This window comes from Tympanuchus pallidicinctus, unplaced genomic scaffold, assembly GCF_026119805.1.
Source record: "Tympanuchus pallidicinctus isolate F22 unplaced genomic scaffold, pur_lepc_1.0 scaffold22, whole genome shotgun sequence".
Classification (NCBI taxonomy): Eukaryota; Metazoa; Chordata; class Aves; order Galliformes; family Phasianidae; genus Tympanuchus; species Tympanuchus pallidicinctus.
In genome coordinates, this window is record NW_026294739.1 from 34707389 (window position 1) to 34734592 (window position 27204).

The 27204-nt window shown below is 43.6% G+C and overlaps 3 protein-coding genes across 12 annotated transcripts in view; all 3 read left to right on the forward strand.

Moving 5' to 3' along the window:
- LOC128082591 (protein C19orf12 homolog) overlaps window positions 1-8880 on the forward strand; it is a 27610-nt gene extending 18730 nt beyond the window's left edge. For 2 of the 5 annotated variants that reach the window (XM_052686854.1, XM_052686853.1), the window contains exons 2-3: window positions 6373-6549; window positions 7844-8880. In XM_052686854.1, coding sequence (XP_052542814.1) covers window positions 6390-6549; window positions 7844-8109 — 426 coding nt within the window. In that variant the 5' untranslated portion in view covers window positions 6373-6389 and the 3' untranslated portion in view covers window positions 8110-8880. Of the gene's footprint in view, window positions 1-2894; window positions 3014-3047; window positions 3169-3291; window positions 4404-6372; window positions 6550-7843 lie in introns of those variants that run through there. The other 3 variants (XM_052686850.1, XM_052686852.1, XM_052686851.1) reach the window with 3 other exon arrangements.
- Window positions 1-27204, forward strand: part of LOC128082593 (protein C19orf12 homolog) — an 82730-nt gene that overhangs the window by 18215 nt on the left and 37311 nt on the right. Inside the window, exons 1-6 of one of the 5 annotated variants that reach the window (XM_052686857.1) lie at window positions 3153-3168; window positions 13239-13770; window positions 14496-14672; window positions 15555-19783; window positions 20016-20158; window positions 23210-23268. In XM_052686857.1, coding sequence (XP_052542817.1) covers window positions 14513-14672; window positions 15555-15820 — 426 coding nt within the window. In that variant the 5' untranslated portion in view covers window positions 3153-3168; window positions 13239-13770; window positions 14496-14512 and the 3' untranslated portion in view covers window positions 15821-19783; window positions 20016-20158; window positions 23210-23268. Of the gene's footprint in view, window positions 1-2894; window positions 3014-3152; window positions 3169-4840; window positions 4860-6140; window positions 6355-13238; window positions 13771-14477; window positions 14673-15554; window positions 19784-20015; window positions 20159-23209; window positions 23269-27204 lie in introns of those variants that run through there. The other 4 variants (XM_052686859.1, XM_052686861.1, XM_052686858.1 and 1 more) reach the window with 4 other exon arrangements.
- LOC128082592 (protein C19orf12 homolog) lies at window positions 6354-11552 on the forward strand. 2 transcript variants are annotated; one of them, XM_052686856.1, is made up of 3 exons: window positions 6354-6372; window positions 9438-9614; window positions 11129-11552. In XM_052686856.1, the coding sequence occupies exons 2-3, from the start codon at window positions 9455-9457 to the stop codon at window positions 11392-11394; spliced, it is 426 nt and encodes a 141-aa protein (XP_052542816.1). In that variant the 5' UTR covers window positions 6354-6372; window positions 9438-9454; the 3' UTR covers window positions 11395-11552. The 2 variants fall into 2 exon arrangements, with proteins under 2 accessions (XP_052542816.1, XP_052542815.1); XM_052686855.1 differs by lacking the exon at window positions 6354-6372 and adding an exon at window positions 8900-9006.

Below are 27204 nucleotides of genomic sequence, written 5' to 3' on the forward strand. Positions count from 1 at the left end.
CCCCTTGGCCTATCTCCTAGTATGTCAAAAGCTGTGAAAATACACAGTGAACACTTTGAGGACATGTTGGACTTGTCTCTAGTTATTTTGGGTTCTGCCATATGCTAGGGAAGGACTTCTGGCAGGAATCTGCTAAGTGGCTCACTAAAACAGAATTGCCTGTGCGCTGCTACTCAGTTGGTCTTTGAGGTATGCTTTTGACAGACAATTTGTATGGCTGTTTGAAGACTTTGAGGGAGTGAAAGGGAATATTTTTTTCCTGATTGCTTTCAAAACTCCTAGTAACTTAATGGGGAAAAGGGCACAAAACATCCCACTGAAGGAAGTTAGACAGTGAATGCGGATAAAGAGACAAAGAGAACTGCTACTTATGAACAGCAATGCCAGCACTACTTGTAAGAGCCTAGCATAGTGTGGTGAATACAGCGACATCCATGGTGGGATCTGAGTCACAGCAGGACTACCTTGAAGGGCTCTCACTCCACCAATTCCTAGAATACAAAACACATACGAGTGTTTATCCCATGTTCTAATTATTTATTAGGTCTGGATGTTGAAATTGGGATAAATACATGCAAAAATTAGTGATTCCACAATACACAATCCTGCAAGAGAGAATTCAGCCAATAGAGCCATCCCTTCTGTCACTCGAGATCATTTTTTCCCCTTTGGTGCGCTGTGATCGTGGATCCATGGCTGGTGGTCAGACAGCCACCAGATGGAGCCAGCCGGGCAGTAAACGTGGGCAGGAGGAACTGCTGTGGGTCTTCTTGCATCGCTAAGACTGAAAATAGGGCCTCTATAAACATAGTTATTACACCAAAACTCACAGGATGTTTGGTAGACTGTGTGATGTGCTGATTCATGTGTGGAGGCTGATGCTCGGTAAGGAAAACAGGTACTGATTAGTAACTACATGCAGGAAGAAATCTGGATCCAAGTGATTACAATGGCCAACTCCAATTTCAACAGGCAAAAATTCTTGGAGAGTGTAGTGTGTCTTAGAGCAGCACTTGTAGCCTTAGAGGATACATCTGTCATAGTTCTCCCACATTTTAAGTATAGTAACTTTTAGGAAAAATGTAGGCTCATAGGCTAGATGATGCAGCCCTAATAAATTACTAGTGTTTATCCTTAACTGGAGTTCTGAGTTAATTATTCAGTTCAGGACGGATTGATAAAAATGCCCTTTTTCATATTCTGCATGCTTCATTGCTCTTCATTTTGTTCTTTGGAAAGCTGCTTACAGCTGCTATTTTGGGGTGTTACTTTTTAAAATGTATGTGGCAGCTTGGTTCTTTTCATTTTAGGAATTACATTTGCTTTTACATCCAAATCATAAAAATCAAGAGTACCGATAGACCTGTAACATTTTGAGTTGTTAAACAGAGAGTTATTTTATGTGATCATATAAAGTACAGGGAGGTTAAAAAGTCCCCAGTGCAACAACAGGAAAGAGGCAAAAATTGCAAGTTATGTTTTCTTTTCCTCATTCTGAATTTTCATCTTCTCAACGAGGAACTGGTGGAGTGGTTGAGGGGGAATGGTTTACTTTAAATCAGAGATGAAATCATAATAAAGACTTAGTTGACAGGGAAACAAAAGCCTCACAATAATCCATCTTTGGAAAACAACAGCTTTTTTAACATTAGGCAGCAACTTTTTAAAGACTGTGCTGGCGTTAAGAAACAGTGTGATATTTCTAGAGCCATATGTGACACAGCTGTTTAGCACTGCTTCAGCTCATCACTTGTTTCATTACATATGGTGCTGTATCAGACTAGCATGCTGCACTTTACTGAACCAATGACTGAAATAAACATAGATTAAAGGGATGCAGAGTTGCTCTTAGATGCAGCTGGCTGGACCAGTCCTAACAGGTGGACTATTTGATGGGTGACCTGGCTGTGAGATCTTATGCAGAGAGTGGTGGTCAATGGTTCAATGCCCCAGTGCAGATCAGTGACAAGTGGTGTCCCTCAGGGGTCAGAACTCACAGCCCAGAAAGACAATTGTATCCTGGGCTGCATCCAAAACAAGGGCAAGGAGGTGATTCTGCATCTATGCTCTCTGCTGTTGAGACCTCATCTGGAGTGCTGCATCCAGATGTGGAGTCCTCAGGAGGGATGTGGACCTGGTTGAAGTATGACCAGAGGAAGGCCATAAAAATGACCCAAGGGATGGAACACCTCCTTATGAGGACAGGCTGGGAGCTGGGGCTGTTCAGCCTGGAGAAGAGAAGGCTCTGGGGAGACCTGAGAGTGGCCTTTCATTGTCAAAAGGGGGCTGTAAGAAAAAACGGGACGGACTCTTTAGCAGAGTCTGGGACAGGACAAGAGGAAACTGTCTGAAAGAGGAGAGATTTAAATCGGACATGAGGAAGTTATTTACAATAAGAGTGGTGAGGCACTGGCACAGGTTGCCCAGAAAGATGGATGCCCCATCCTTGAAGACACCCAAGGTCAGGCTGGACCAGGCTCTGAGTACCCGATGTCCAATAGGTGTCCCTGTTCTGTGCACGCAGATTGGATTAGCCGGCCTTTAATGGTCCCTTCCATCTGAAACAATCCCGTGATTCTATGATTTAATCGTATTCAGTGGCACAGAGCCTTCCTCTTTTTTTCTAATAGTCCGGCCGGGGCCGGGAGCTGAGAACACCGCAGGAGACGCTGCCATCCTTACAATATCCAGAGGGCCGTTGCTAAGCTCCTGCGCGGTTCCCCCCGGCCGCCGGCTGGGTTCGTCGCAAGGACGCGGAGGAGGAACGATCCCTAATGCGTACCCCGGGCTAAGCATTTCGCCACGGGGAAAGCAGGGCCGAGCCCATTCCCGGCCGCAGCTCCCTTCCTCCCTCCCCGCCTTCCCCTTCCGCGGCCGCGCCGCGCGAGGTCACCCCGAGTTCCGCGCTCCTCCCCCGGCGCCGGCCGCGCCGCAGCCGCTTCCTGCCGGCCCCGCGGCAGCCTGGCCTCGGGCTGCTGGACGGAGGCGCGCGCCGAGCTTGCCGCCGGCTCAGGTAGCAGGCCGCGGCGGGGATAAGCGGGACTGAGGGAGGAGCCGCGGCCGGGAGGGGTGAAGGACGGAAGGGCCGCGCGGGGCCCGCATCGCTCAGCCGGGTGTCGCTGCGTGCCGGCCGCCTCGGGAGGGAGGGCGGTCAGGAACGCCCGGAAGGTGATGGGGGCGGCGCGGGTCAGGGCCCGGCGGGGGGGGCGCTGACGGCGCCGGGAGCCGCGGTGCGGCGGGAGCGGAGCGTGGGCCTGGAGGGGTGGCCGCTGTGCCTGGCTGCAGCCGTGCGGGTGTGTCCGACGGGCCGCTCCTTGCGGGATCGAAAGAAGGATCCGCGCAATTTGTAAATTGAAAGAGAAATTGGGCGGATCCGACTTGTTTTTAAGGCATGAAGTGCGGGTGGCCGGGCTTTCACCGGCTCTTATAAGCTTGGCCAGCTTCTGCATGCTACAGAAACCTGGTGCTTCCTTCAGCTCTGGATTTGTTTGCTCACTAAGCATCATTTCACGTTGAAGCCAAGAAATCCGACAGAGTAACTTGGCCATGAGTTGTGTCAGGCAGGTATTCCTTTAACACAGTGCCTGGTGCATGGGGATGCACAGCAAGCGGGCACACAGCTGTACGTGTAAAGGCAAAGCGTGTGCATTTTCATCATCACATGTCCCCAAAATGGATTACATAGGCATTGAATTCCCGGGAGCTTGAACTGCTCCACCCTCTTGCACGTTGCTCCAAAATGATGGGAGGGCTCTCTGGGCTCTGTCTGGTGGTTGTTGGGTGAAGGCTGGCAGTCATCCTCAGGAAGGCTTGAAGCCTTGCTCACTGTGATCTTGTAACTTCTAGGGGGATTGCATTATGCTGCGACAGCAGCTCTGCCCTCCTTATCTTCACAAGAGTTCCCTAGATTTAGCCCAAAGAGAAGAAGTAAATGTGTTTCAGCACTCAGGCTATTTAGCCTGAGGTCCTGCTAAGGTGGAGCAGGGCATTCACACATTCATTTTCTTCTCATGGAGAGCAAGAACTGTGTTCTGCAGCAGTTGTCCTCCCATTTCTCATGTCAGTGTCATTCTAAATGGAAAGCAGCTCACCTATTGTTAAGCAAACTAAATACAAACACTTATTCTCATTTTTCAACATCACTATTGCCAAGATTAGGATGAGTACATTTTGGTCTTTGTTTTCTTAGTGCTCAAGGAAGAACAGAGCAGCTGTTTTTTAGTGCTTTGAGCTTGAACTGCACTGAATGAGGCAACGGATGCAATGTGTCCCCAACCAGCACGCACTGTTACTGTCATGCACTGCTGTGTCCGAAGCCTGACAGCAACCCAAGCACCTGTGGTACAGTGAAGAACTGCAGTGTTTGCTTTGGGCTGGCATGGAGATGAATGAAGTGAGAGGAGGTGACTGTCTGAAAGATTTCTGAGTGTGTATTTCTGGAGCTGTGCATCTTTCTTGGTGCCTTTCCCAAAGAGCAGGTTTTGTTCAGAGTTAACCATGCTTGGATACCACAAAGACAGAGATGGCTTGGAGTCAGCCATTTTATTTTTATTTCGTTTTCACAGTAGATAATTTTTACTGTGAAATGCTTCACTTTCATTCTGCGGAGAGGAGATGTGTTGTAGGAAGGCTTGCAAATGCCTTGGTTTGAGCTGTGAAGGTATGACATGCGCTGTGCTGTTCTGAGACTGAAAAATCAGACACTCAGCTGCTGGATAGTATCAAAGTTAACAAGTACAACGATAACTCTGTGCCTCCTGTGTATTTGTGAGTATATTTTTAGTCATGTTGTGTGCATTGTTTCATTTTTTCCAGCAACACCTTTCCTTGTTTGTTGTGCAGAATGAAAGGCACTGAAGGTATTTGTGTCACAAACAAGCGCGCTCTTGTTCTGCGCTGAGTCCTTTCCCCTCTCACACTGAACGCTTCATGAGCTCTGCTGTTTGGGCTGAAAGTCTTAATTTCTGTTCATGGCAGTTGCTCTGATCTCAGTGCTCTGAATCAGTGTTTCGTTGGTATTGGGATGACTTTTGCAATGTGAGGGGAGGGTATTATTTTTGTAATCTCTGTGTTCCTGCCATTTAGAATAGTTGCTAAAGTGCAAAGTATCCTTTGGCTGTCGCGCACTCAAAGCCAAAGCTGCATTTTTCATTGCCTGGTAATGTGAAACGCTGTGTTTAATCGGAGCTGCATTTGTCAGAGGTCAGAATTTTTGCAAATAACCTCTCCTACATGGCAATATATGGTTGTCTGAAAAAGTTGAAGTAGTTACCAAAAGGTGTGCTTTTTGTTCCTGGCTCAATAGTATGCATCCATTGGGTGCAAAAATAGGGATACGATCTTTTTCAGGGCAGCCTTCAGTAATTTGCTTTTTGTTTTTGGGGGATTTTTTTGATCATCAAAGCTATTCTGCCATTTCCTGTAGCCTCTTGCCTCTCTCGCTACACTTGCTGTCACCAACTGTACAGAGACAAGTATATTCTTTAATATTTAGTATGCAGTTATTTCAGCTGGGAAAAAAAAATGCCCTGTAAAGTTGTCAGCTCATGCCCTGCTGGATGAGATTTTCCAAGGAAGCAATCCTCCTGCCCTGTCTGTTCTTTCCTACTGTTCCTTTCCCACCTCTGCCTCCTTCTACAAATGAGAGTTGTGTTTCTTGTCTGGTTGAAGTCCCGTCCTACCATTCATAGGAACCCTGTGTTTCTGATTCCGTATCTCTAGAGCCTCCCATAGGTTCCCAATCTCAGCTGCCACCTCCAAGCTTTTTTGAAGTCAGTTTCCTTCCTCCTGGCTCTTCCTGCTCACTGGCTCTCACTGCTCACTGTGGACGACCTTTGCTTTAAGCACCCCAGTCTTCACCATCTGCAGTTGGCGTCAAAGTTTGTTAACATGGAAGAAAATTAGGGAAAGAAGTGAATGTAACAACAAGTAACTAATTTACTGCAAAAACTAGGACAAAGAGAAGATATATAGCAGATATGCAAACTACACTCTACAGGTTATGTTTGGATAAAGTTCTGCTTGATCTTTGTCCTGGAGCCACAGCCAAGGCAGGATAAGGCCAGTAATTGCTTGAGGCAAAGGGAATGTACTCCAGAACTGGATGGAAACTTTCTTACCTTTTTCATTGCTGTAATTTGCCCTTGCTCATTCTTCTGAGTTCATCCAAACAACAGAGCCCTCTGCTCTATTCTATGGTTTCATTTAGATTTGTTGACCATAAACTTTTTGGTTTTCTAGAGAAAAACTAAAGTTAATTTTTTGTTTTTCCATTATTACTGTGCCTGTGTCTTGTTTGTCTTACCAGCTCCACAGCTATAAGCAACAAGATTTTGTCCCCACAGCAAAACCCAACTTAAACATCTTTTTCAGGTCCATAAGCAGCCAAGATGCCCATCCGTGTGGATCAAATGATGCAACTGCTTTGCCATGTTTCTCAGGAGAAGGGAATGACAGCAGCTGTCAAGCACTCTGGTAGAGGAGCACTCCTGGCAGGTGCAACTGCATTTGTTGGGGGTTTGGTTGGAGGTCCACCTGGCATCGCTGTAGGTGAGTGTGTTTGCTTTAGGATGAGACGTGTGGTTAGCTCACTGAGTGAAGAAAGCAGCAGGTCTGCTTAGTGGTGCCATTTTGCATTACATTCTTTCAGAAGAGTGTTTTTAAGAAATGGTGCATTGTAATGGTTCTCACCCCTCTGAGTTCAGAGGGTGATAATCAGCAGCTCAGAGTCCAGTTGGAGACCTGTGACTAGTGGTGCTCTCCAGGGGTTGGTGCTGTGTCCAGTCTTGTTTCATGTCTTCATCAACGACCTTGATGAGGGGATAGTGTCCACCCTCAGCAAGTACTGAAGGCTGAGCAACCTGGGTCTGTTCAGCTCTAAGAAGACTGAGGGGGATCTGATTAATGTTTATAAATATCTTAAGTGTGGGAGTCAAAGAGACACGGCCACCCTCTTTTCAGCAGTCTGTGGGGACAAGACAAGGGGAAATGCCTATAAACTGGAGCATAGGAAGTTGCATGCCAATATGTGTAAGAACTTTACAATGAGGGTGACGGAGCACTGGAACAGGCTGCACAGAGAGGCTGTAAAGTCACCTTCTCTGGAGATATTCAAGACCTGCCTGGACACCTGCCTGTGCAACCTGCTGTAGGGAGCCTGCTTTGGCAGGGGGTTGGACTTGATGATCTCTAGAGGTCCCTTCGAGCCCCTAGAATTCTGTGATTCTGTGATAATTATTGTGTTGGTGTTCCCTTTTAGGATGATGGTGACCTCGGTGACTTAAAACTCCTTTTTCTGTGAACAGGAAACCATGCACAAATTAGAGGCTTAGGTATATACTCTTCGGAGCCTTTTGAACTAGCTTGAACTAGTTGATGAACTTAGTCTCTGTGAATACCTTCTGAAGTTTGGTCTTCATGTGTGTAGGAAGCTGCAACGTGCATCTCTACAGCAGCTGTATGCTGGAGTCATACTGGGGATCTGGAGTAAAAGACTCTATGTTAATGATCTCTGGCAAGGCAGTTAACAGTGTGTTTTCCATAGGGTAAAATTCATTAACTGCAGAGCTTGTCCTAAAGAGACCAGTACCATAAGGAATCTTGTTTGATTTCTGATTTCGAGTTTGAAACTGTTAGCTTTCATTGTGTTGAGTTCCTTTGTTGATGTAAAAAGCTGCAAAAACTCTTCTTGGTACTTGATCGTCATTCACCCAAGTGAAAGAGGATTTGCCTTGTTCATTCAACTCTGCACGGATTTGTAATGAGGAGGTTGGCACTACTGATGAACATCTCTCTAGAATTTTGGGTCTAACAATAGGGAGTAACATCTCTCCTCATTTTCTAGGAGGAGCACTTGGTGGACTGCTTGGTGCCTGGATGTCCAGTGGACAGTTCAAGCCAGTCCCTCAGATTTTAATGGAGTTGCCTCCTGCGGAGCAGCAGAAACTCTTTGATGAAGCCATCGCAATAGTCAGGAACCTAGACTGGACTGATATCGCTCAGCTGACTGCACTTGTCATGGGAAGTGGCCATCTCCAGCAGCAGTTGGCAGGAGTGGTGATAAATTACCTCACTAGAGAGCTAAGTGCAGAGATAAAGTATGGGGAATAAATCTTCCCAGAGTGTGTTTTTAGATTGTAGTGAATTTTACTCTGACAGTTGTGATTCTTCAATGTATCAATTGTTAGTTAGCTTTACTAGTTATAAATGTAGGCAGATCTAAGTATTACCTTGCTTTTCTTTTTTTTTTAACAGAAGTTATTACTGGTTTATTGTATTATCCTGTCACTGCCTTGCTGTGTTATTTGAAGTACTGTATGGTGGGATTGAATTCAAGATCACTGAAGGGAATTCTGGTTCTCTTGCCATATAATGTAGCACTGGGTAAAATTTTCAAAGTCCTTGTATTTTATTTAGGAGATGTAATCCTGTTTGTTGAAGTGCTTTAAACTTCTTCTGTGTATAGCATGAATGCTGAGGTATCAAGGGCACTTTGAAGAATTTTGCCTGGCATCTGAGTATTACAAGGGACAGTTGCAAGAAATTATTTCTACTGTGAACTCACAAACCTCAAGCCTTGCTTGATTTTTTGTCACATTTTTATTGTAATTCTTGGGAATTCATTTCTGTAAGAAGAGAAGCCAATAGCTGTTTGGAGGAGCTTAGAAGAGCAGGTAAAATAGAGTCTAAGGAATTAGCAGTTCCTGATATCCTAGAACTGGAATGTGTGGCAAGGAGACTGGTTAAAAAAGGGGAGTGAGGAAGAATGGCAAGTCTGACATTTTTATATGTTTAGGATAATCATTTTAGCATTCGTTTCTCAACTAATTCTGAACATCTGGTCCTCTGTTTTCATTAAAATATTCCTAAGAAGCATCACAATGGTCTGTGTTTGGCTTTAGAGTGCATGAACTGTTTTAAGCATGGAAGAAGATGTGGAAAAGAAACAAGTTGTGAGAAGTACCTAATTTATGGCAGGAGGTAGGACATAGAGAAGATATATAGCAGGTATGTAAACTACAACCCAATGGATATGTCTGAATTAGGTTCTATGTGGTCTCTGTCCTGGAGCCATACCCAAGGCTGAATAAGGCCAGCAATATTTAAGTCAAAGGGGATATACTGTAGAACTAGATGGAGACTTCCTTACAGTTTTCATTGCTGTAGTTTACCCCTGTGCATTTTCCTGAGTTCATCCAAACTGCAGAGTCCTCTGCTCTATTCTGTGGCTTCACTTACAATTGCCATAAGCATCATCTTTTGCCAGCAAAAAAAATCTGGGAAACTGTTAGCTCATGATTTCCCAGAAATGAAAGAGAAAGTAATTTTTTGTTTATCCACAGGGACTGTGGCAGTGTATTTTAGTCTCACTGACTCCAGAGCTCTAAGCAACAGGGTTTTATTGCTGTTGCAGTAGTCAACTTAAACAACTTTTTCAGGACCTTACCCACCTAAGATGCCCATCCGTGTGGATCAAATGATGCAACTGCTTTGCCGTGTTGCTCAGGAGAAGGGAATGAAAGCTGCTGTGAAGCACTCTGGTAGAGGAGGGATAGTGACTATTACAACTGCCCTTGTTGGGGGTTTGCTTGGAGGTCCACCTGGGCTTGTTGTAGGTAAGTGTGTTTGCTTTAGGCTTGTGAAGTGTGGTTGACTCACTGACTGTAAAAAAAAAAGCAGCAGAAGTCTATTTGCTTGGGATGATTTGAAGTGAAGGGGCAAGTATTGGCAAGATTTCATTCAAGTGAGCCTTAACAAGATGCTGTTTTGCATTTCATCCTTTCAGATGAGTTTTTAACAAGTGGTGCATCGTAATGCCTGTGTAATGCCTTACGATTACTAATGTCAGTGTTCCCTTTCAGAATGACAGTGTCCTTGGTGACTTAAAACTGCTTTTTAAGAGGAAGCGCATGCAGATCAGTGGCTTAGGTATTGACTCCTTGGAGCCCTTCAGACCAGCTGTTAGATGTTCATTTGCTTTAGGTGGGCAGAGTGCTGGTTCCCATCTGCTAAGGCATGCCAGTGCCAGATGTGTGGTACATAACTGAGAGAAAGTCTCAGGCTGAGAGCTTTGCTCCATCACAGTGGTAAGGAGTGGAGATTGGAGGCCTTGAGGCAGTGGCAGGAGTGCAGGACAGTGTTTGCAGACGCACAGGATGGAGAAGAGCAGCAAAATTATGTTTGTTTTTCTGTATTTTAAGGCTACTCCCTATCCCTGTCTTGGTGAACTCCTTAAATGTCTTTCCTCCCTACACTGAATTCTTTCTAAACATTAGAGAGAAGCCAGAGTCCCATAGCAAAGACTTGTATCCTCTGTACCTGTTGAACTAAGCAGTGTTGTATATATAGTTTAAAAGGTGCCCTGTCGCTGAAATCACATGTTGCATCAGTCCTTGAGTGCACATTACTCTTAGGAGCAGTTCCATAAATCTGAAGGGCTTATTGGTACTGGAGTAAATTGCAATTTCTTTGCAGCATTGTAAATCACTGAAAAGCACTGTTCTGTATGGCTGGTAGCCATTAGATATCACACATCAGTGTAGGGCCGTGATCCTAATTTCTTGGCTGTCGCAGTCCTACCCACATAATCTGTATGTGGTCCCTCTGCTCTGCACTTGATGGCCTGGAACCATACTGCCTGGCAGAGAGATTCTTCTCCAAGTCTGGTGGGGTATTAATTTGGTAGGAGAAAGGTTGAATGTGTCTGAATAATCCAAGTTGATGATCTTGGCCTCTATGAGCATCTTCTGAAGTGTGGACATCATGGGTGTAGGCAGGTGCTTCCTGCATCTTTGCTGCAGCAGGAAGCTTGGATCATACCAGGGATCTGAAATAAAAGATTCCGTATTAATGGTAAGGCAGTTGTTAACTATGTTTTCCATGGGATGGGATTCATATAATAGCAGAGCTTGCCTTACAGAGACCAGTACCATAAGGAATGTTGTTTGATTTCTGATTCTGAGTTTGAAACTGTTATCTTTGATTGTGTTGAGTTCCTCTGTTGATGTAGAAAGCTGTAACAGTCCTTGGTTCTCTGATCATCATTTGAGGAGGTGAACAGCATTGAAGAAGCATCTCTTTGGAATTTCAGGTCTTACAATGGGGAATAACATCTCTCTTCATTTTCTAGGAGGAGCGCTTGGTGGACTGCTTGGTGCCTGGATGAGCAGTGAAAAATTCAAGCCAGTCCCTCAGATTTTAATGCAATTGCCTCCTGCCGAGCAGCAGAAGCTCTACATTGAAGCCATTGTGGTACTCAAGAGCTTAGACTGGTCTGATTTTGCTCGACTAACTGCTGTTGTAATGAATAGTCATCTTCTGCAGCTGCAGTTGGCTAAACTACTGGAAAATTACTTCACCAGAGAGCTAAGTGCAGTGATAAAGTATGGAGCATAAAGCTTTTCAGAGCAGATTTATAGGTTGTAGTGAATTTTATTCTGGCAATTGTGATTCTTCAGTGTGTTTATTATTAGCATTAGTATCGTCATTGTAGCTTTTGTTTCTCAACTGATTCTGAATATCCTCTGTCTTCATTAAAATATTCCTTAGAAGCATCACAGTGGTCTCTGTTTTGCTTTACAGTAGATGAGCTGCTGTAAGAACTGGGCACTTAATTTTCCAACCAGTTGTTCAGCATTTATTGCAAGGCACACATGGAAACAAGGTTAAAAATTGAAGAATGAGTAGATGTGCTTTTTTTTTAAAAAAATATTTAGGAACAAGTGATACTGCTCTGATAATTTTAGTTGTGTAATAAAGATCTCTCCATGTTTGGGTGGTGACATTTCTCATAGTTGAGTTTTAAATGCGGAAGTTTCAACTCAAGATTTGCTGTTGTTTAGATTTGACTAATTCAGTTCTGCAGGAATGCTTTGTTGTTAATACATACAGTTTACTTGTCTTCCTGGAGTGCAGGGCAATGACTTGTTTGGAAGTTAGTTTTTTTCAGTGAAATGAAAGCCAGCAGCAAATGGCAGTGTGCACTTCTGATCTTTCTGTAGTTTCATATTACATACCTGAAATCAGTATTTTTTTCAGTTTGACAGATTACACACAGTACAATTCTCTTTTAAGTCCATATACACTCTATAGGTGTTTTAAGGTATTAATTTTTAAACTCATACACATTTTATGATTATTTCACAAACCAAATGGACTCTTCTGGAAGAGGATGCTGCTACTAGCAGCAGATATTTGAGTGAAACAGGAGGAGAGAGACTGTCCCCCTTGGAATCAGCCATTCAAAGATGGGCTTGAAAAAACCTAGCATGTGGCTGTGAAGTAGGTCACAGGAAAGATTCTGGTGTCAGTTAACTTATAATAGCAGTCGTTATTTAAACTGATTGCTAGCAGATTTTAGGGTAGTTGCAGGTATCAGGATTGTGACTCCCATGTTACACATTCACAATTTGAGGACCAAAGGTAGATATTGAATTAATTTATGGTGTTTATGCCAGTGTCACAGCCATCAATTGAACTTAATTAATGACAGTGTCAGTCCTGTGCTGCCGTATGTTACTCTGTTTCTTATTCTTTCAAATACTTTTCATTATGTACTCGGAAAAGAGAAACTACTTTTAATGGCAACCTTTCGGCATTTGCTGCAGTATATAGGAGTAGGAGATACATGTGTGCCAAGGGGAGACTGGTCAGAGTGGTTCAGAGGGCTGTGTGGGCCCATCTAGCTTATGTTAAACACTGCCACTGAGCTCATGAGAAGCTTTATAACTCTGTGTTGCACAGTAGCATGCAATTAGCCAATATAATTTAATGCACCCATGTTCTCAGATAGCTGGTGTAGAAACAGAAGGAAATGGGTTGTTTGTACCACTGTTTGTAAAGTATGATATATGTGCAACTTCTCAAATGGTAAGAAGTGCCTATCTTCAGAGTGGTAGCAATAAGTTTGCTGCAAGGTTTGCAGTTTGGTCTAAAACACAATCTATCACTGCCAGTGACAGAAGAACAGAAACTAAGTTGGCTATTAATTTCAAGTGAGTTTGGGCATACAAGAGGGAGGAAGCAACCACTTGACATTAAGAAGGCTCTGGTAGCTGTCTACTGTAGGGGAATTAGCATGGAACACCATGGTATTGGCTGTCTGTATGTTAATGATATACGGCAGTTCATTCTGTGGAATGCTGCAAAAAAATGGTCATTGTCTTTTGCCTCTGACTACAGTCCTGTGCTACAGTGTCAAGGTGATAACAATTTTTGACTCCTACTATTTATTTTCTTAGTGCTCAAGGAAGAACAGAGCAGCTGTTTTTTAGTGCTTTGAGCTTGAACTGCACTGAATGAGGCAACGGATGCAATGTGTCACCAACCAGCACACACTGTTACTGTCATGCACTGCTGTGTCCGAAGCCTGACAGCAACCCAAGCACCTGTGGTACAATGAAGAACTGCAGTGTTTGCTTTGGGCTGGCACTACTGTAGTGCAGAAGTAACCTTCCATTTTCGCAGTAGATATTTTTAACTTGAAAGTTGTTTTGCTGTTGCTTCATTTTAACTTTGCAGAGAGGAGATGTGTTGTAGGAAGGCTTGCAAATGCCTTGGTTTGAGCTGTGAAGGTATGACATGCGCTGTGCTGTTCTGAGACTGAAAAATCAGACACTCAGCTACTGGATAGTATCAAAGTTAACAAGTACAACGATAACTCTGTGCCTCCTGTGTATTTGTGAGTATATTTTTAGTCATGTTGTGTGCATTGTTTTATTTTTTCTAGCAACACCTTTCCTTGTTTGTTGTGCAGAATGAAAGGCACTGAAGGTATTTGTGTCACAAACAAGCGCGCTCTTGTTCTGTGCTGAGTCCTTTCCCCTCTCACACTGAACGCTTCATGAGCTCTGCTGTTTGGGCTGAAAGTCTTAATTTCTGTTCATGGCAGTTGCTCTGATCTCAGTGCTCTGAATCAGTGTTTCGTTGGTATTGGGATGACTTTTGCAATGTGAGGGGAGGGTATTATTTTTGTAATCTCTGTGTTCCTGCCATTTAGAATAGTTGCTAAAGTGCAAAGTATCCTTTGGCTGTCGCGCACTCAAAGCCAAAGCTGCATTTTTCATTGCCTGGTAATGTGAAACGCTGTGTTTAATCAGAGTTGCATTTGAATTTAGTCATCACTGTCAACAAATAACCTCTCCTAGATGGCAGGATATGCGTGTCTGTAGAACTGGATGGAAACTTCATTATGTTTTTCATTGCTTTAATTTGTCCTTTTTCATTCTCCTGAGTTAGTCTTAACAACAGAGAACCCTTCTGTTCTGTGACTTCATATACAGTTGGAATGAGCATTATCTTTTTGCCTGCAAAAAAAATAAATAAATAATTTATGGGAGACCTTTAGCTCAAGATTTCCCAGAAATGAAAGAGAAAGTAATTATCTGTTTATCTGCCGTGCCTCTGGCAGTGTACTGTGTCAGTCTCGCTGGCTCTTGAGCTGTAAGCAGCAAGATTCCTCTTGCAGCAATCAAACTTACCTTAAACATCTTTTTCAGGTCTTTAAGCAGCCAAGATGCCCATCCGTGTGGATCAAATGATGCAACTGCTTTGCCGTGTTGCTCAGGAGAAGGGAATGACAGCGGCTGTCCAGCACTCTGGTGAAGGAGCACTCCTGGTGGGCATAACTGCGTTTGTTGGCGGTTTGCTTGGAGGTCCGCGTGGCATCGCTGTAGGTAAGTGTGTTTGCTTTAGGATGAGACGTGTGGTTGACTCACTGAGTGAAGAAACCAACAAGTCTACTTAGTGAGTGTGAGTGTATTGGCAAGATTTCATTCAAGTGAGCCTTAACAAGATGCTGTTTTGCATTTCATCCTTTCAGATGAGTTTTTAACAAGTGGTGCATCGTAATGCCTGTGTAATGCCTTACGATTACTAATGTCAGTGTTCCCTTTCAGAATGACAGTGTCCTTGGTGACTTAAAACTGCTTTTTAAGAGGAAGCGCATGCAGATCAGTGGCTTAGGTATTGACTCCTTGGAGCCCTTCAGACCAGCTGTTAGATGTTCATTTGCTTTAGGTGGGCAGAGTGCTGGTTCCCATCTGCTAAGGCATGCCAGTGCCAGATGTGTGGTACATAACTGAGAGAAAGTCTCAGGCTGAGAGCTTTGCTCCATCACAGTGGTAAGGAGTGGAGATGGGAGGCCTTGAGGCAGTGGCAGGAGTGCAGGACAGTGTTTGCAGACGCACAGGATGGAGAAGAGCAGCAAAATTATGTTTGTTTTTCTGTATTTTAAGGCTACTCCCTATCCCTGTCCTGGTGAACTCCTTAAATGTCTTTCCTCCCTACACTGAATTCTTTCTAAACGTTAGAGAGAAGCCAGAGTCCCATAGCAAAGACTTGTATCCTCTGTACCTGTTGAACTAAGCAGTGTTGTATATATAGTTTAAAAGGTGCCCTGTCACTGAAGTCACATTACATCACCCCACTGAAAATAGATATGCCTTGTTCACTCAGCTCTGTGCTGACTTCTAATGAGGAGGTGAACTCTATTGATGAAAGTCTCTCTAGAATTTTGGGTCGAATAGTAGGGAGTAACATCTCTCCTCATTTTCTAGGAGGAGCACTTGGTGGACTGCTTGGTGCCTGGATGACCAGTGGACAGTTCAAGCCAGTCCCTCAGATTTTAATGGAGTTGCCTCCTGCGGAGCAGCAGAAACTCTTCAATGAAGCCGTCGCAATAGTCAGGGACATAGACTGGATTGATGTTTTTCAGCTGACTGTACTTGTAATGGGAAGTGGTGACCTTAAGTTTCTGCTGGCAAAAGCAGTGGAAAGGTTCTTAGTCAGAGAGCTAAATGCACAGATAAAGTATGAAGAATAAACCTTTTTGGGCCTGGTTTCTAGATTATGTTGAATTTTGCTTTGACAACTGTGATTCTCTGATGTAGCAATTATTTGGATTAGGATTGTCATTGTAGCTTTCATTTCTCAGCTGATTCTGAATATTCTGTTTTCATTTTAAAAAAATCCTAAAAAGCATCACAATGGTCTCTGTTTTGTTTTGGAGAAAAGGAATTGATTGAAGAAGTGGGCACTTAGTATCTCAGCCAATTTTTCACTCTTTATTTCAAGGCAATGAGGAAGCTATTTATTAGGTTTGATTACACAGTCCTTCTTGGGTGGAGGCATGTACCTATTTTCAGAATGGTAGCAACATGTTTGTGACAAGGTTTGCACACTGTTTTGAAACTGTTGAGTGCAGCCCTCTTCTATTGTGTTAAGATCACCACAATTTTTGCCTTTTAGGTTTATCAGAGGATTTGGGCATTAAATAACTGTTCAGCAGATTTGATCGTAAAGAACTGCTCAAGAATGCATTAATATTCCTCTGTTACTCTTCTTTGGTACCAATGTGGCTGTCTGCCACTGTATCCCATGGTACTGGAAACAGCTACAGGCAGGGGAGAGTATCTAGTGAAATCCATCCAGTTGCAGTGTCCAGGTTAAGTATGAGATAGAGCCATCACCTAGGAAACAAGGTAAAGCAGTGCCAGCAGTTTTAGGAAGCAACTAGAATTGTGGCTATGGGGAGATGTACAAACTTATATAAATAATCCATCTGTGATGGATTTTATTATTAATTTTGTTCGGTTGTAGATGTGAAGATGTGAAGAATCAAGCTAGATTTTCACTGGCAGGTAGTGTATTTTTAGATATTTTTTTTCCTAACTGTCTGGTTTAAAAATGGAAAGCAAACATGATTATAAATAGGTATGTTAGCATAGAGAGACTATTTTTATTTACTTGCTTTATTATTTAATGGCAACCCAGAATTCCAACATAGATTAGTAATTGAGATCTGCCATCTAGTGGCAAGTAGATTAATTCTTAAATTCAGCCTATCAGGGCTGCCTCTGTGGATAACACAGCTGTGTTTTTCTGTGAAAAGTTGGGGTAAATGAAATTGTATTAGATTACAAATATCAATCCACCTATAACTAGCACTCATGTGCACTCATTTGCATTCCCCTGCAAAGAGGCTTTTTTAAATGATCATTATCATAATTGGGCTGTGACTGCACAAATTTTTGCTGCAGCTGCATGACAGTTTTCACTGTGGGAGAAAATGTGTAGTCAGGAGAAGGAGGACAGTTTGTGTTTTTTTGTTGTGGCAGCGTTCAGGGATTCGCAGTGCAAGGCAAGTGTTTGCTATGAAATCCAAAGAAGTTGCAAAGCAATGTGGAGATGCCAAAGGCTGATCTTGAGTTTACGGCTGGAAATGAGAACCTAGACAGCAATTTCAGTCTGCACACAAGGTAGAGCTATTTTGAACCTCAAACTTGAGGTTCTGCAGGGTATGTGCGTCCCCACACACGAGGGTCTGGTGGCTCTTAGCTCTGATTGTTTAGTTGCCATGTCAGCAATAACCTTTCACTCTGGTACGCAAAGTAACACAGATCAGCATCACGTTGGCTGTTTCCTAAGGACAGGTCCCTGTTCTTCCAGGATTGCACACCTGCAGCTGTGCAGGGCTTTGCTGGTGAAGGATAAGCACAAACCTGAGTCTCCATCTTTCTTTCAAACGCAACTTGTGAGCTGCTGACAGGAAGGAGGGCTGAATATCTGTCTGTATAGGGTTTCTGACCTTCTGGAGGGAAAAATAGTGGCTACATTTCCTCTAGATGCAAGGTCCTTCCCTGCCTGTGCTGTAATTACCTTCTCACTTTGAACAAAAGAGTGATTTGGAGAAGAGCTGTGCTGGTTGACTTAGGGCAGCTTAAGAAAGCTGATTAATCTGCTATGGCAGTAATTTGCTGGATGATTTGATCAGTAATTCAGCTCCCCAGTGAGATGCTTCAAGGTGAGATGGCAGTGACAATACCAAGCTCCTGGTGGAGGGCTGTGAGACATGACAATTACCTACAGAAAAAATGGGGTGTGATAGTATCAGCACTGAGTTATTATTTATTATTATTTGACTATTTCTTACCATGTTTGAAATTTCTCTAGTGGTGTGATACCATCTACCATAGTCTGATTATAGGCCACTGTGCTCTAGCAGAACTGCATTTCCCTTTTACAGTTTACACTCCAGTGCTCCTTCCATATGTGCTTCAGTGCATCATGACATGGGTGAGTTGGAATGGCTGCTTTCTCCTACTCCTGATAACACCCATCTCTCTTAGGGAGGAAAGCTCATGCTCCAGAGGACTCAGGTGTGCTAGGTTAGCTCTTCTTTGGAAGAGACATTCTATTAAATACACGTAATATAAAAAGCTACTGAGTTTGTATTTCAGATAACAGCTATTTGGTGACTAAACATCATGACTGTCTAGGTGATGATGGTTAATATGTCTTTTCTCCTTTTTAGTTGGTGTATAGGAAATCTGTTACGAAACTCAGAGAAAGATCTTGTGAAAGGGAATGGTGGTTGTATTATTCAAAGTCACTAAGCAAATTGATTTTAGACAGTCATACTCTCATGACAAATCTGTTCAAATGATCTGACTGGGATTGCTTGCATTTAACATGAAGGATAAGTCAAATCCTCACTTCATCTCTTGGATTCTTCTTGATTGCCCCAAAATGAATTATTTTTTTAAAATCCCTTGGAATATCTTTGACAGTAATTCACTGTTGTCTTTCTGTAAGCTTTTCTGCAACCCATTAGTCTGAGGGGCTAACAGCAGAAGGAATGGCATGTGTGATTTGCTATAACCTCTGCTATTGTCCTCGTATCAGAATGCAGTGTTTCCTGTGAACAAGATGCTTGTGCTGTGGTCTTATCAGAGAAGGGTCTTCTGTTGGGCTCAGTAGGAACAGCACATTCCTCAACTTGATGAAATGGGATCCCTCATTATCAATGTAGGCTTCTTTTTTGATTATTGTTTTGGTGCTTTCACATACCTATTTCCAGCCATATATAATGTATACCGATTTAAATAATTTAGTCAAAAATTATGCCATTTCATTTAGAATTTTTTTTCTTTCTTCCCATTTTTTGTATTGCAGCAGATTCAGTAGCAATAACTAGTGAAATATGGGCAGATCTGTGGGGTTTATGCTACACAGATGCAGGGTAGGACTCACTAAATTCTGTCTGTACTAGCAGGATAGAAGCAACAGCACAGCCAGATGGTGACTACTGGTAATATAAAAGCAATGCATTTTTGCCCCAGAGTAAAAGATCTTATGGAGAAAGCAAAAGCTTCTTAGGCTGTCATTGCTTGGCCAGTTGATGTATATTACTCAAGACTAATTGAATAGCAGACCTTCATCAGAGTTGGAAAGCTTTAAAAAAAAAAAAGTCTTCCTATTGCAGTGAACTAAAGCTATTAGCCCCTAATTAACACATGGGGTTTCATCTTTACCTTTCTAGAGATCACAGAAATCTATGTATTTTTCAGGCTGCAAGCCAGAAATCAAACATTCATTACATAATTGCAGTAAGTCTGAGCTAATACTTCTCATTAAGTATGATTTATGAATTCCAAAAGAGCCTAAGAGATAAATACATAAAAATTATTCTGAAGTCTGCAAAAATGAAAGCATTCATTTCTTTGGATGATTGTGCAGCAAGAATGATTTAGGCAAACACGAACATTCGGTAAGGACATGGTATTTAAATATCTGTACTTTTGTGATGCTCTCAAAGTGGTGTGATTTCATCTAATTTTGCTGCTGCTCTTTCAGCAAAGATGATGTTCTACCCAGAGAATCAACCAGTGCAGGCAGAATCAGTCTCCCACGGATCAACATTCCCTTGGAGCTGCAGGAGATGGGCACCTGCCATGATGCAGTTTGTGAGCCAGTGGATAAACCTATTTTATTTTTAGAATTACAGGTAAGCACATTTTTCTGATATTTGTGTGTATTTCCTTCTTAAATTGTTCTCACTCAGCTAACTGTGCCTGTGTACAGTAACACTCCGAGGGAAAGATTTCTCGCATCTCTGATACTGATGGAAGTTTTCTGCATGAAGACAAGCACCTTTGAGTTTAGACTTCTGTTTCGAGCTCTAAGAATCTTTAGGCCAAAATTAGAGGGGATCTGATTTTTCTTCCTTGCCCTCCCAGGTTAATTTTAAGCCCACCAGTAACAGATTTTCCGAAGTAATAAACTGAAGACTTGCTCCCTACAGAGCGGTGAAGAAAAGATGCAACAGCTGAATGTGGTAGTTGGGCTTGGGACAGATGGCGTGCAAGAGCAAATGCTCCAGGTTAGTTCAGAAGGGAGGGGACTGGACAAAACTGTTCAGCAAATATTGTGTTAGAACTAAAGACTTGCTGAAGTATCCATAGGAATGCCAAAGTAGAGCATATTTTTTACCAAGCTGCAGTTTATTAATTGCTTGTGCAGGAGCAAAATCTGTAATAAAATACTAAAGAGGGAGATGGTAAAGCAGGGCCTTGAATCTGTTTTTGTTGGTTTCCATAAAAGGGGCTTGCTTGCTTTTTCCTGGCATTCTCTCCAAGAATTTATATAGAAAATATTTTTTCCATAACCGCAGTGAACAGCCTTCAATTGCCTGGCAGCCGTTTGCATATTTTAGGCTTCCTTCCCTCTCTGAAGTTTAACTCTGCAGGAGCTTGTGCTGCTGCCAACTTGGATCTTTCTTTTGGTCTTTTGTGTCCCTAGCCCAGGTTCTGTGGAACTTGGACTGTTGAAAGTGGCTGCAGCATGTCTCACCTGAGTAAAGGGCAAAGAAGAGCCTCAGTATTGTAGCACTAATGATTAGTAGCAATGAGGATAAAATGGAGTGTTCCTGTAGCTCTTTACATCTTCAGAGTGCTCCACTGATATTAGTTAATCTGCCAAAATAGCCTTGTGACAAAGCCTTGTGTTTGTATTATATGTGATTTAACTCTTCTATATTGTTCTGCAATAAAACAAAACTGGATGCTTCTTCAGATAAAAATCAGGAAATCAGTTAAGCAACCTCAACAATTAAGGTGAACTTCAAAGCCGTCTCGCTTCTTTTGGTTAGCTTTAGCACACCTTTGGGAACCTCAACTATTTGTGCAAAGCAGCATCGTGTCAAGCATTCAACAGAGTGGCCTCAATGTTATGCAATAGTTTGTTTCCATTTGCATACACCAATGTATATGGCTTCCGCCATTTCTTAATCCAACGCAGGGATGTTGTCCTCGTGCCACTGGAACCAAAGTTAAACCTGGGCACTGTGCTGGTCTTAATCAAAGAGCCCCGGTTTGTGTGCTGCTGGTGCCCTGCTGTCCTTATTATTGTATGTGTACCCTGCCACAGCAGAAAACAAAGTCATGCTGTGTGTAGGTGCAGTGCTGGCATGTCAAGGAAGAACACGTAAGCTCTGTTACAACTGCAGGATTTCAATGTCTCTGTGCAGTTAAGTCATCTGCTCCCAGTACTCCAGTGTCTGCTGTCTTCTGTCTGCATCTACTGCTAGCTTGAACTTGAGCGAGTCATCAGTAGAAAGGTGGATATTGCCTAGTATTGAAAAACACCCACAGAAGAAAGATCACCCTAAATATATAGTCCTAATGCTGAGCTCTGAAAGACCTATTTCCTCTCAGGAAAGGGTTTGAGGTCTCTGTGGACAGATTTCTGAAAATACAAGCTCAATGCTGTATTTTCAGCAGATCAGAAAACAAATAGAAGGGTTGGAATGGACCAAGAAGGAAACCAAGGACAAAGCAGTTAACATGCTATGTCACTGAATGGATCCAGTTTACAACCACATCTTGAGTCTGCTTGTCCCATTCTCATCAGTCCTTTTTGAGCCCAAGAGAGCAATTGTAGAGCTAGAAAAGATTCAGAGGATGATTTGGTATGGAGGTGCATCTGTATAAAAAGGGACTGATTACTTGAAAATAGTTGAACCTGGAAAAGATACCAATGCAGGGAACTTTAGTGAAGGCTATGAATGGCACACAGAAGAACAAAAGAGCAATAACATTGCATAAAAGTCAGGGTGTACCATTGAAACAATTGAGGTAAAAGGAAGTGCTTTTTCACAGTGTTAAAAGTGAATTGTGGAGCAAATTGGCACAGGATGTTCTGGATGCCAAAACAGAAATGTGTTCAAAAAGTGATTAGGCAGATTAATGGTAGAGAGGGCCAGCAAGGACTATTAAACACATTAGCCCAGAATCAGCCGCTGGTTTGCAAGAGACTGAAAGAGAGAAATATCAGTCTATGGATGCTTGTTACACTTTCCCTAGCAATTTTCAGGTAGGTGACTTGTGGCTCTGGTTTATTAAGGCTACTTATAAGTGTTATGCCAAACAGAGTCTAATACAATTCCCGTAGTGTTATGCCAACATATGTGCTACTGCAAATAAAACATGACATATGTGCTGCCAAAGCAATCACATTCTGAAAACAGTGCAGCACGCTTCACATGTGTGAATGGAATCTTTTTCCTTTAAGAGGGGAAGACCTGCCCACTTGCCTTTGTGCATGTTATCCCTTCTCAGGAGTGGAGCCTTCCTCCCTGAAAATTTCCAGTGTGTAAATAAGCACTTCAGCAAACCAGAGGAAAGCTTGACCTCTCGGTTGGTTGCAACCGGATATTTCATTTTCTCAAAATTACAATATCAACTTAAGAATTAATCCAAAATGTTTTTATTCTTTGCACCAATAAAAAAAATGCATCCGTGGCACAAGAATCTAAAAACAGACAATATTTATCAAGAAACAAAGCTCATTCATACTCGGGTTCAGTAGAAGTTACATTAAAATACTGTCATGCCATTGGTCTGTTCTGCAGAAGGGAAAGTGGTTCTACTAAGAGAGATTGCGTGAGCCCTACACAGATGGAACAGTCCTGCGCTTCTTTTTGAATGTTTAACTGCTGTCACAAGATTGAAGTTGATTTAAGTGCTGTCTTGTTATTCTTCTCGAAACTGTAGCAAACTGTCAGTTCGCAGATACAAATGCGTGAGGTTTGTTCAGTTCCAGCATTCTGCCAGATGCTAGCTTCCCAGAGCACAGTGTATTCTCCACATTCCAGCACACATTCCAGGGGTCGTAGCTGTGCAGAGTTTGGCTCCAGGAAAGTTCAGTCTCCAAAACACAAGAGAGAAATTCTGCTGGGGGAGTGGGAGGGAGAAAGTTCAAGTGCTGCTGGGCGGGAGGCAGAGCTTTACTGGAGGTGGATCAGTCTGGTCTGGTCGAAACAGCTGCTATGACCACATCTGGCTCTTGAACTGCCTTTGGAAGCCTGTCTTATGGGAGCTCTGTGGCTCATGCTCACTTTAATGACTATATTCTCTGCTTGCTTCCAAGACAGGTCTCCTCCCCATCTCCCACATAGAAGAGGAGCTGCAGTCCTCATGGGCTCCCTGCATGGTTCGTGAATTTCCCAGATGATTCTCCAGAGTGGTGAGGATGCTGAAACTGGGGAAGTTGTGTTGAGAATTAACCCTTTTTTACCAGGATCTGTTTCTAAATTGTAATGTGTAAAATAACAAGCATGTGTTTTAGAATTGCTGCTGTGATACAGTCGTGTGCTAGATTTTGGTTATTGCGTTCCCTGAGGAGAGAAAGAGAACGCCAGCTAAAATGTTGAATGCTTTGTTAGTGATTGCCAGCATGCTTGAAAAGCTGAAGCTCATGGAAGGAGTGGGTTTTCAGCAACAGGGCCACACTATGCAAGACTGCCCTGCTCTGATGGTTACACTAGCTGTTACAAATCCCGCTCTAATGAGGGTAACATGCCTACGGAATATAAATAGAATAAACCTGCTGTGGTCACATATTAGAAGCCTGTAACTCAGTGGCTCTGCCTTATAGTGAGTTATGTAAATGCCATTTTGGAAATCGTCGCCTCACTTCTGACTGCTCCGTGACAGGAAGCAAACTCCATGGGTGTGTTGGAGTCCTGCAGGCTTCCTGCTCCCATCTGGCTTCATGGACTGGGCTCTTGCTATAAGATTTTGCATCTCTCTTTGTACCTCCTGCTTTGTCTTTATTGCAAGGGAGCAATATGAAATATGATAAATATTTGCTCTCTACAAATGAGGGCAAGTAATAAGCAGATATAGAAGCTCTGTGATTCGGTGGGAGTATTTGTAACAAAGCTGGGGCTATGAAACTGGCACTTCTAGTGTCTGCTTTGAACCAATTTTATTCCACTGTGGAACAAAGAATTCATATTTTTCTGTTGAAAAGATGGCAATAGTAGGAAAATCCATGCTGTACATTTACTGATAGTGTTATTCTATCATAGCATTAACTGCTGTATTATAGCAGCAGAGGTACTTCTGAAGTTTTGAAACAGCAAAGTGTGACAGCCTCTATCTGTCACCCTTCACTAATCAACACTGTAGCTCTTTACCATCTGGGTTTCGGAGAATCTCTCATCATTAAGGCTCCATCCTTGCAAACAGATGGCCACATTGTGTGATGTCCCTGCTGAAGTGCCTGCTGGGATCTATACAGACCTGTTGGGACAGATGCGTGGGTTTGCTCAGCCTGCTGGCATGCACGTCTTGCACTTATATAGAAGGTGGTTCTAAGAGAAAGAACAAACATGGAGACTGCATGATACCTGTAGGCCAACCCCTTCCCTGGCCACATCACCAGTGCCACTGACACTGGCTGGGGTTGGGGATGAACAAGCAAAGACCTGCAGGCTGAGAAAGCCATCATCTGTGAAGTCTAGCTGGGCTGCTTGGTTTCTACAGGCTGGTCAGTAAACAAGATTGTTTGAGCACATTTTGAAGTGCTAGAAACTGGTTTATCTGAAACCTGCTGCTGAGTAAACATTCTTCAAGACAGAAACTCTGATGAAAACAAAATAGTGGCTTGGGTGCAGCGAGCTGGGCACTGGTTGTTCTGGTGTGTGTTTCTGTGTTGCCAGCTTGCACTGCAGTATCCAAGCCATTCAGGTGGTCTGGACAGTCGCTGGGTGCTGCTGTCAGTGGTGCTCAGGCAGCTGGGGCAGCGTGTCACATATGGCCTGTTACTGCTGGGCCTGGCAGTAAGCAGGCTCTGGCAGCTCGCACTCAACCCAGCTGATCTCAGCCAGGCTGCAGCGCTCCGTGTGCCTGAGGGCAGGCTGTGGGGATGTGCCATGAAGATGGTCCCTCTGTGGGCTTTCATGGGAGAAGGAACAGATCTGCTGAAAGGCTGTGGTGCCACTCTTATTTTCCATCTGGTATCTCTGGAGGAGCCTTCATGTATGAAACAACTAAGGCATCTGCTTTTACCTTATATGCTGCATCTATGATAAAAGCCACGTGTGACCTTTTCTTCTTCTGTTAGAGGAAGAGGCCCATCTGGCCTTGAGTTAATGCTTTTCCTTTCTCAAATCCTGTTTTTCTAAGTGTCTCACCAAAACACTCAGATTGTCTTTAGGACAAATATCTAGAGACCAAGTCGGCTCTGATGAAATAGGTACCAAAGCTTCCCTCAATGCCCAGCGTCCACACACAGCTGGCACCAGCAGCACTGTGCCCATTGCCCAGCCCAGCCCTGGGCTGCACAGAAGTGTTGTGAGAGCTCTGGCTGATGGAACAGCGACAGAGAGATTGTGTAACATGCCCTGGGCTGTGAGAGTCGGAGAGGTTAACTGAGAACCTGCTTATGGTTTATGGTCACTGCCAGGTCTTGCTGGAAAGGAAGCCCAGCACCGCCTTCAAAGGGAGCTGCTCAGTGCTACTGCGTGTTTGGTAACCATTTCCCTGCATGCCTCTCCTTCAGCTGAAGCCTCAAGAACACAGCACTGAGTGCTGCTCTGAGGTTTTATGAGCAAGTGCAGAGGCAGTAAAGGCTCTTTCTCGTACAGTGTGCTGCACCATGATTTGTGTGTGTGATGTATGGTATAGAGCAGCCCTGGCTGTTTGCTGCACCCCTGGTGAAGAGCGTTTCTGGGAGAGCCCCTCCAGTATTTCTATCTGGGGTGGCTGGGCAAGAGTTTCTTGAAGTTACTTTCTGTTACTGTGTCCACAGTGGAAATAACAGTAAGCATAGAGTGGCTTGGAGAGTCTTGGAGCAGAAGCAGCCAGAAGTAGGAGCCTCTGTTTTTAGTTTGAGATGTGTCTCTTTAAAGCTCTGCTGTGGTTGGGTCCATCTGTGCTTGTCATTCCTTTGTTAACCAAAAATCCCAAGCTGAGGAAAAACTGCTTTGCAGTTGTAGTGAGATGGAAGAGGCCCTGGGCTGTGGCAGAGCCAGAACTTCTGCCTGGGATAAAAACTATTTGAGTAACTTGGAACTGTGGAGCTGGCTCACTTCACTGCCTTCAGATGGCTGGACGTTGTGCTGAGTCAGCAGTGTGCTCCAGAGCTTGTGGTGTTCCTTGGCTGTGCCTCAGGCAGGAACACGCCTCTCCACCGAAACCCTTCCATCCTTTCTTTTCAGTTTACTCACAGATCACATTTCCCTGCTTTTATTCTGCTTTTGTGACTGGCTGCTGTGGCAGTGTCTCTTCTTCCTTCCCAGGGATTGTGAAGGGCTAATGTGGATTTCATCACAGCAACGCCTTTATCTCTGTTTGCCTGTCACTGATGGAGAAACCCCAGCGGCTTCAGTAGGTCTGGTAACATTCCAGTTTTGTTTCTCTTGTTCTCTTGCAGCTTTGGGGACTGTCTTCTGACTCGTGTGCCCAGCTGCAAAGCAGAGATTTTGCTGAGTGCCAAAAATCTCTTGCTTTTCTCTTACAGTGACTGGGTTCCAGATTCTGCTCAAAGGAACAGAAAGACCCAATTTCAGCCAGTTGGATTTCCTGAACCAGCCACCCCTGCTGGAATGGTCACACAGTGCTGCTGTGTTTGGGTCTCAACATCTTCAGGCAGGAACCTGTGCAAGGAAACCTTTCTGGCAACTAATCCCCACACATTGTGTTTGGGAGTCCTTTAGGGAGTGGCTGTGACTCCACAAACTCTCCTGCCTGCATGTTTTTTCCAAGTGAGCATTCAGACTGCTGCTCTTTCTGCTGTTTTTTTCAGAGTTTAATGAGTCCTTGGCAGCAGAAGTACTGAGCAAAAAAAAAAAAAAAAAAAAAAAAAAAAAGGAAGTGCCCCATTAATGCACTGGAGATAGAATCAGGCTGGAAAACTCCAAGATTGACTGTAATAGCACTGACCATAATGTAAAACCCCTATGCTGAGGAGGCCAGATACCTCTCTGTATCTAAGGTCTTTCAGGAGAAGCGTGTTCTCCAACCTGTGGCAGCCCCAGACTTTCCAGGTCTCCCTGCCCATCAGCACCAGCACAGCCAGCATTTGCAGGAGCAGCTGCTGAGAAATGCCCTCAAGCTCTGTCTGCATGGCTGCAGCACTGAG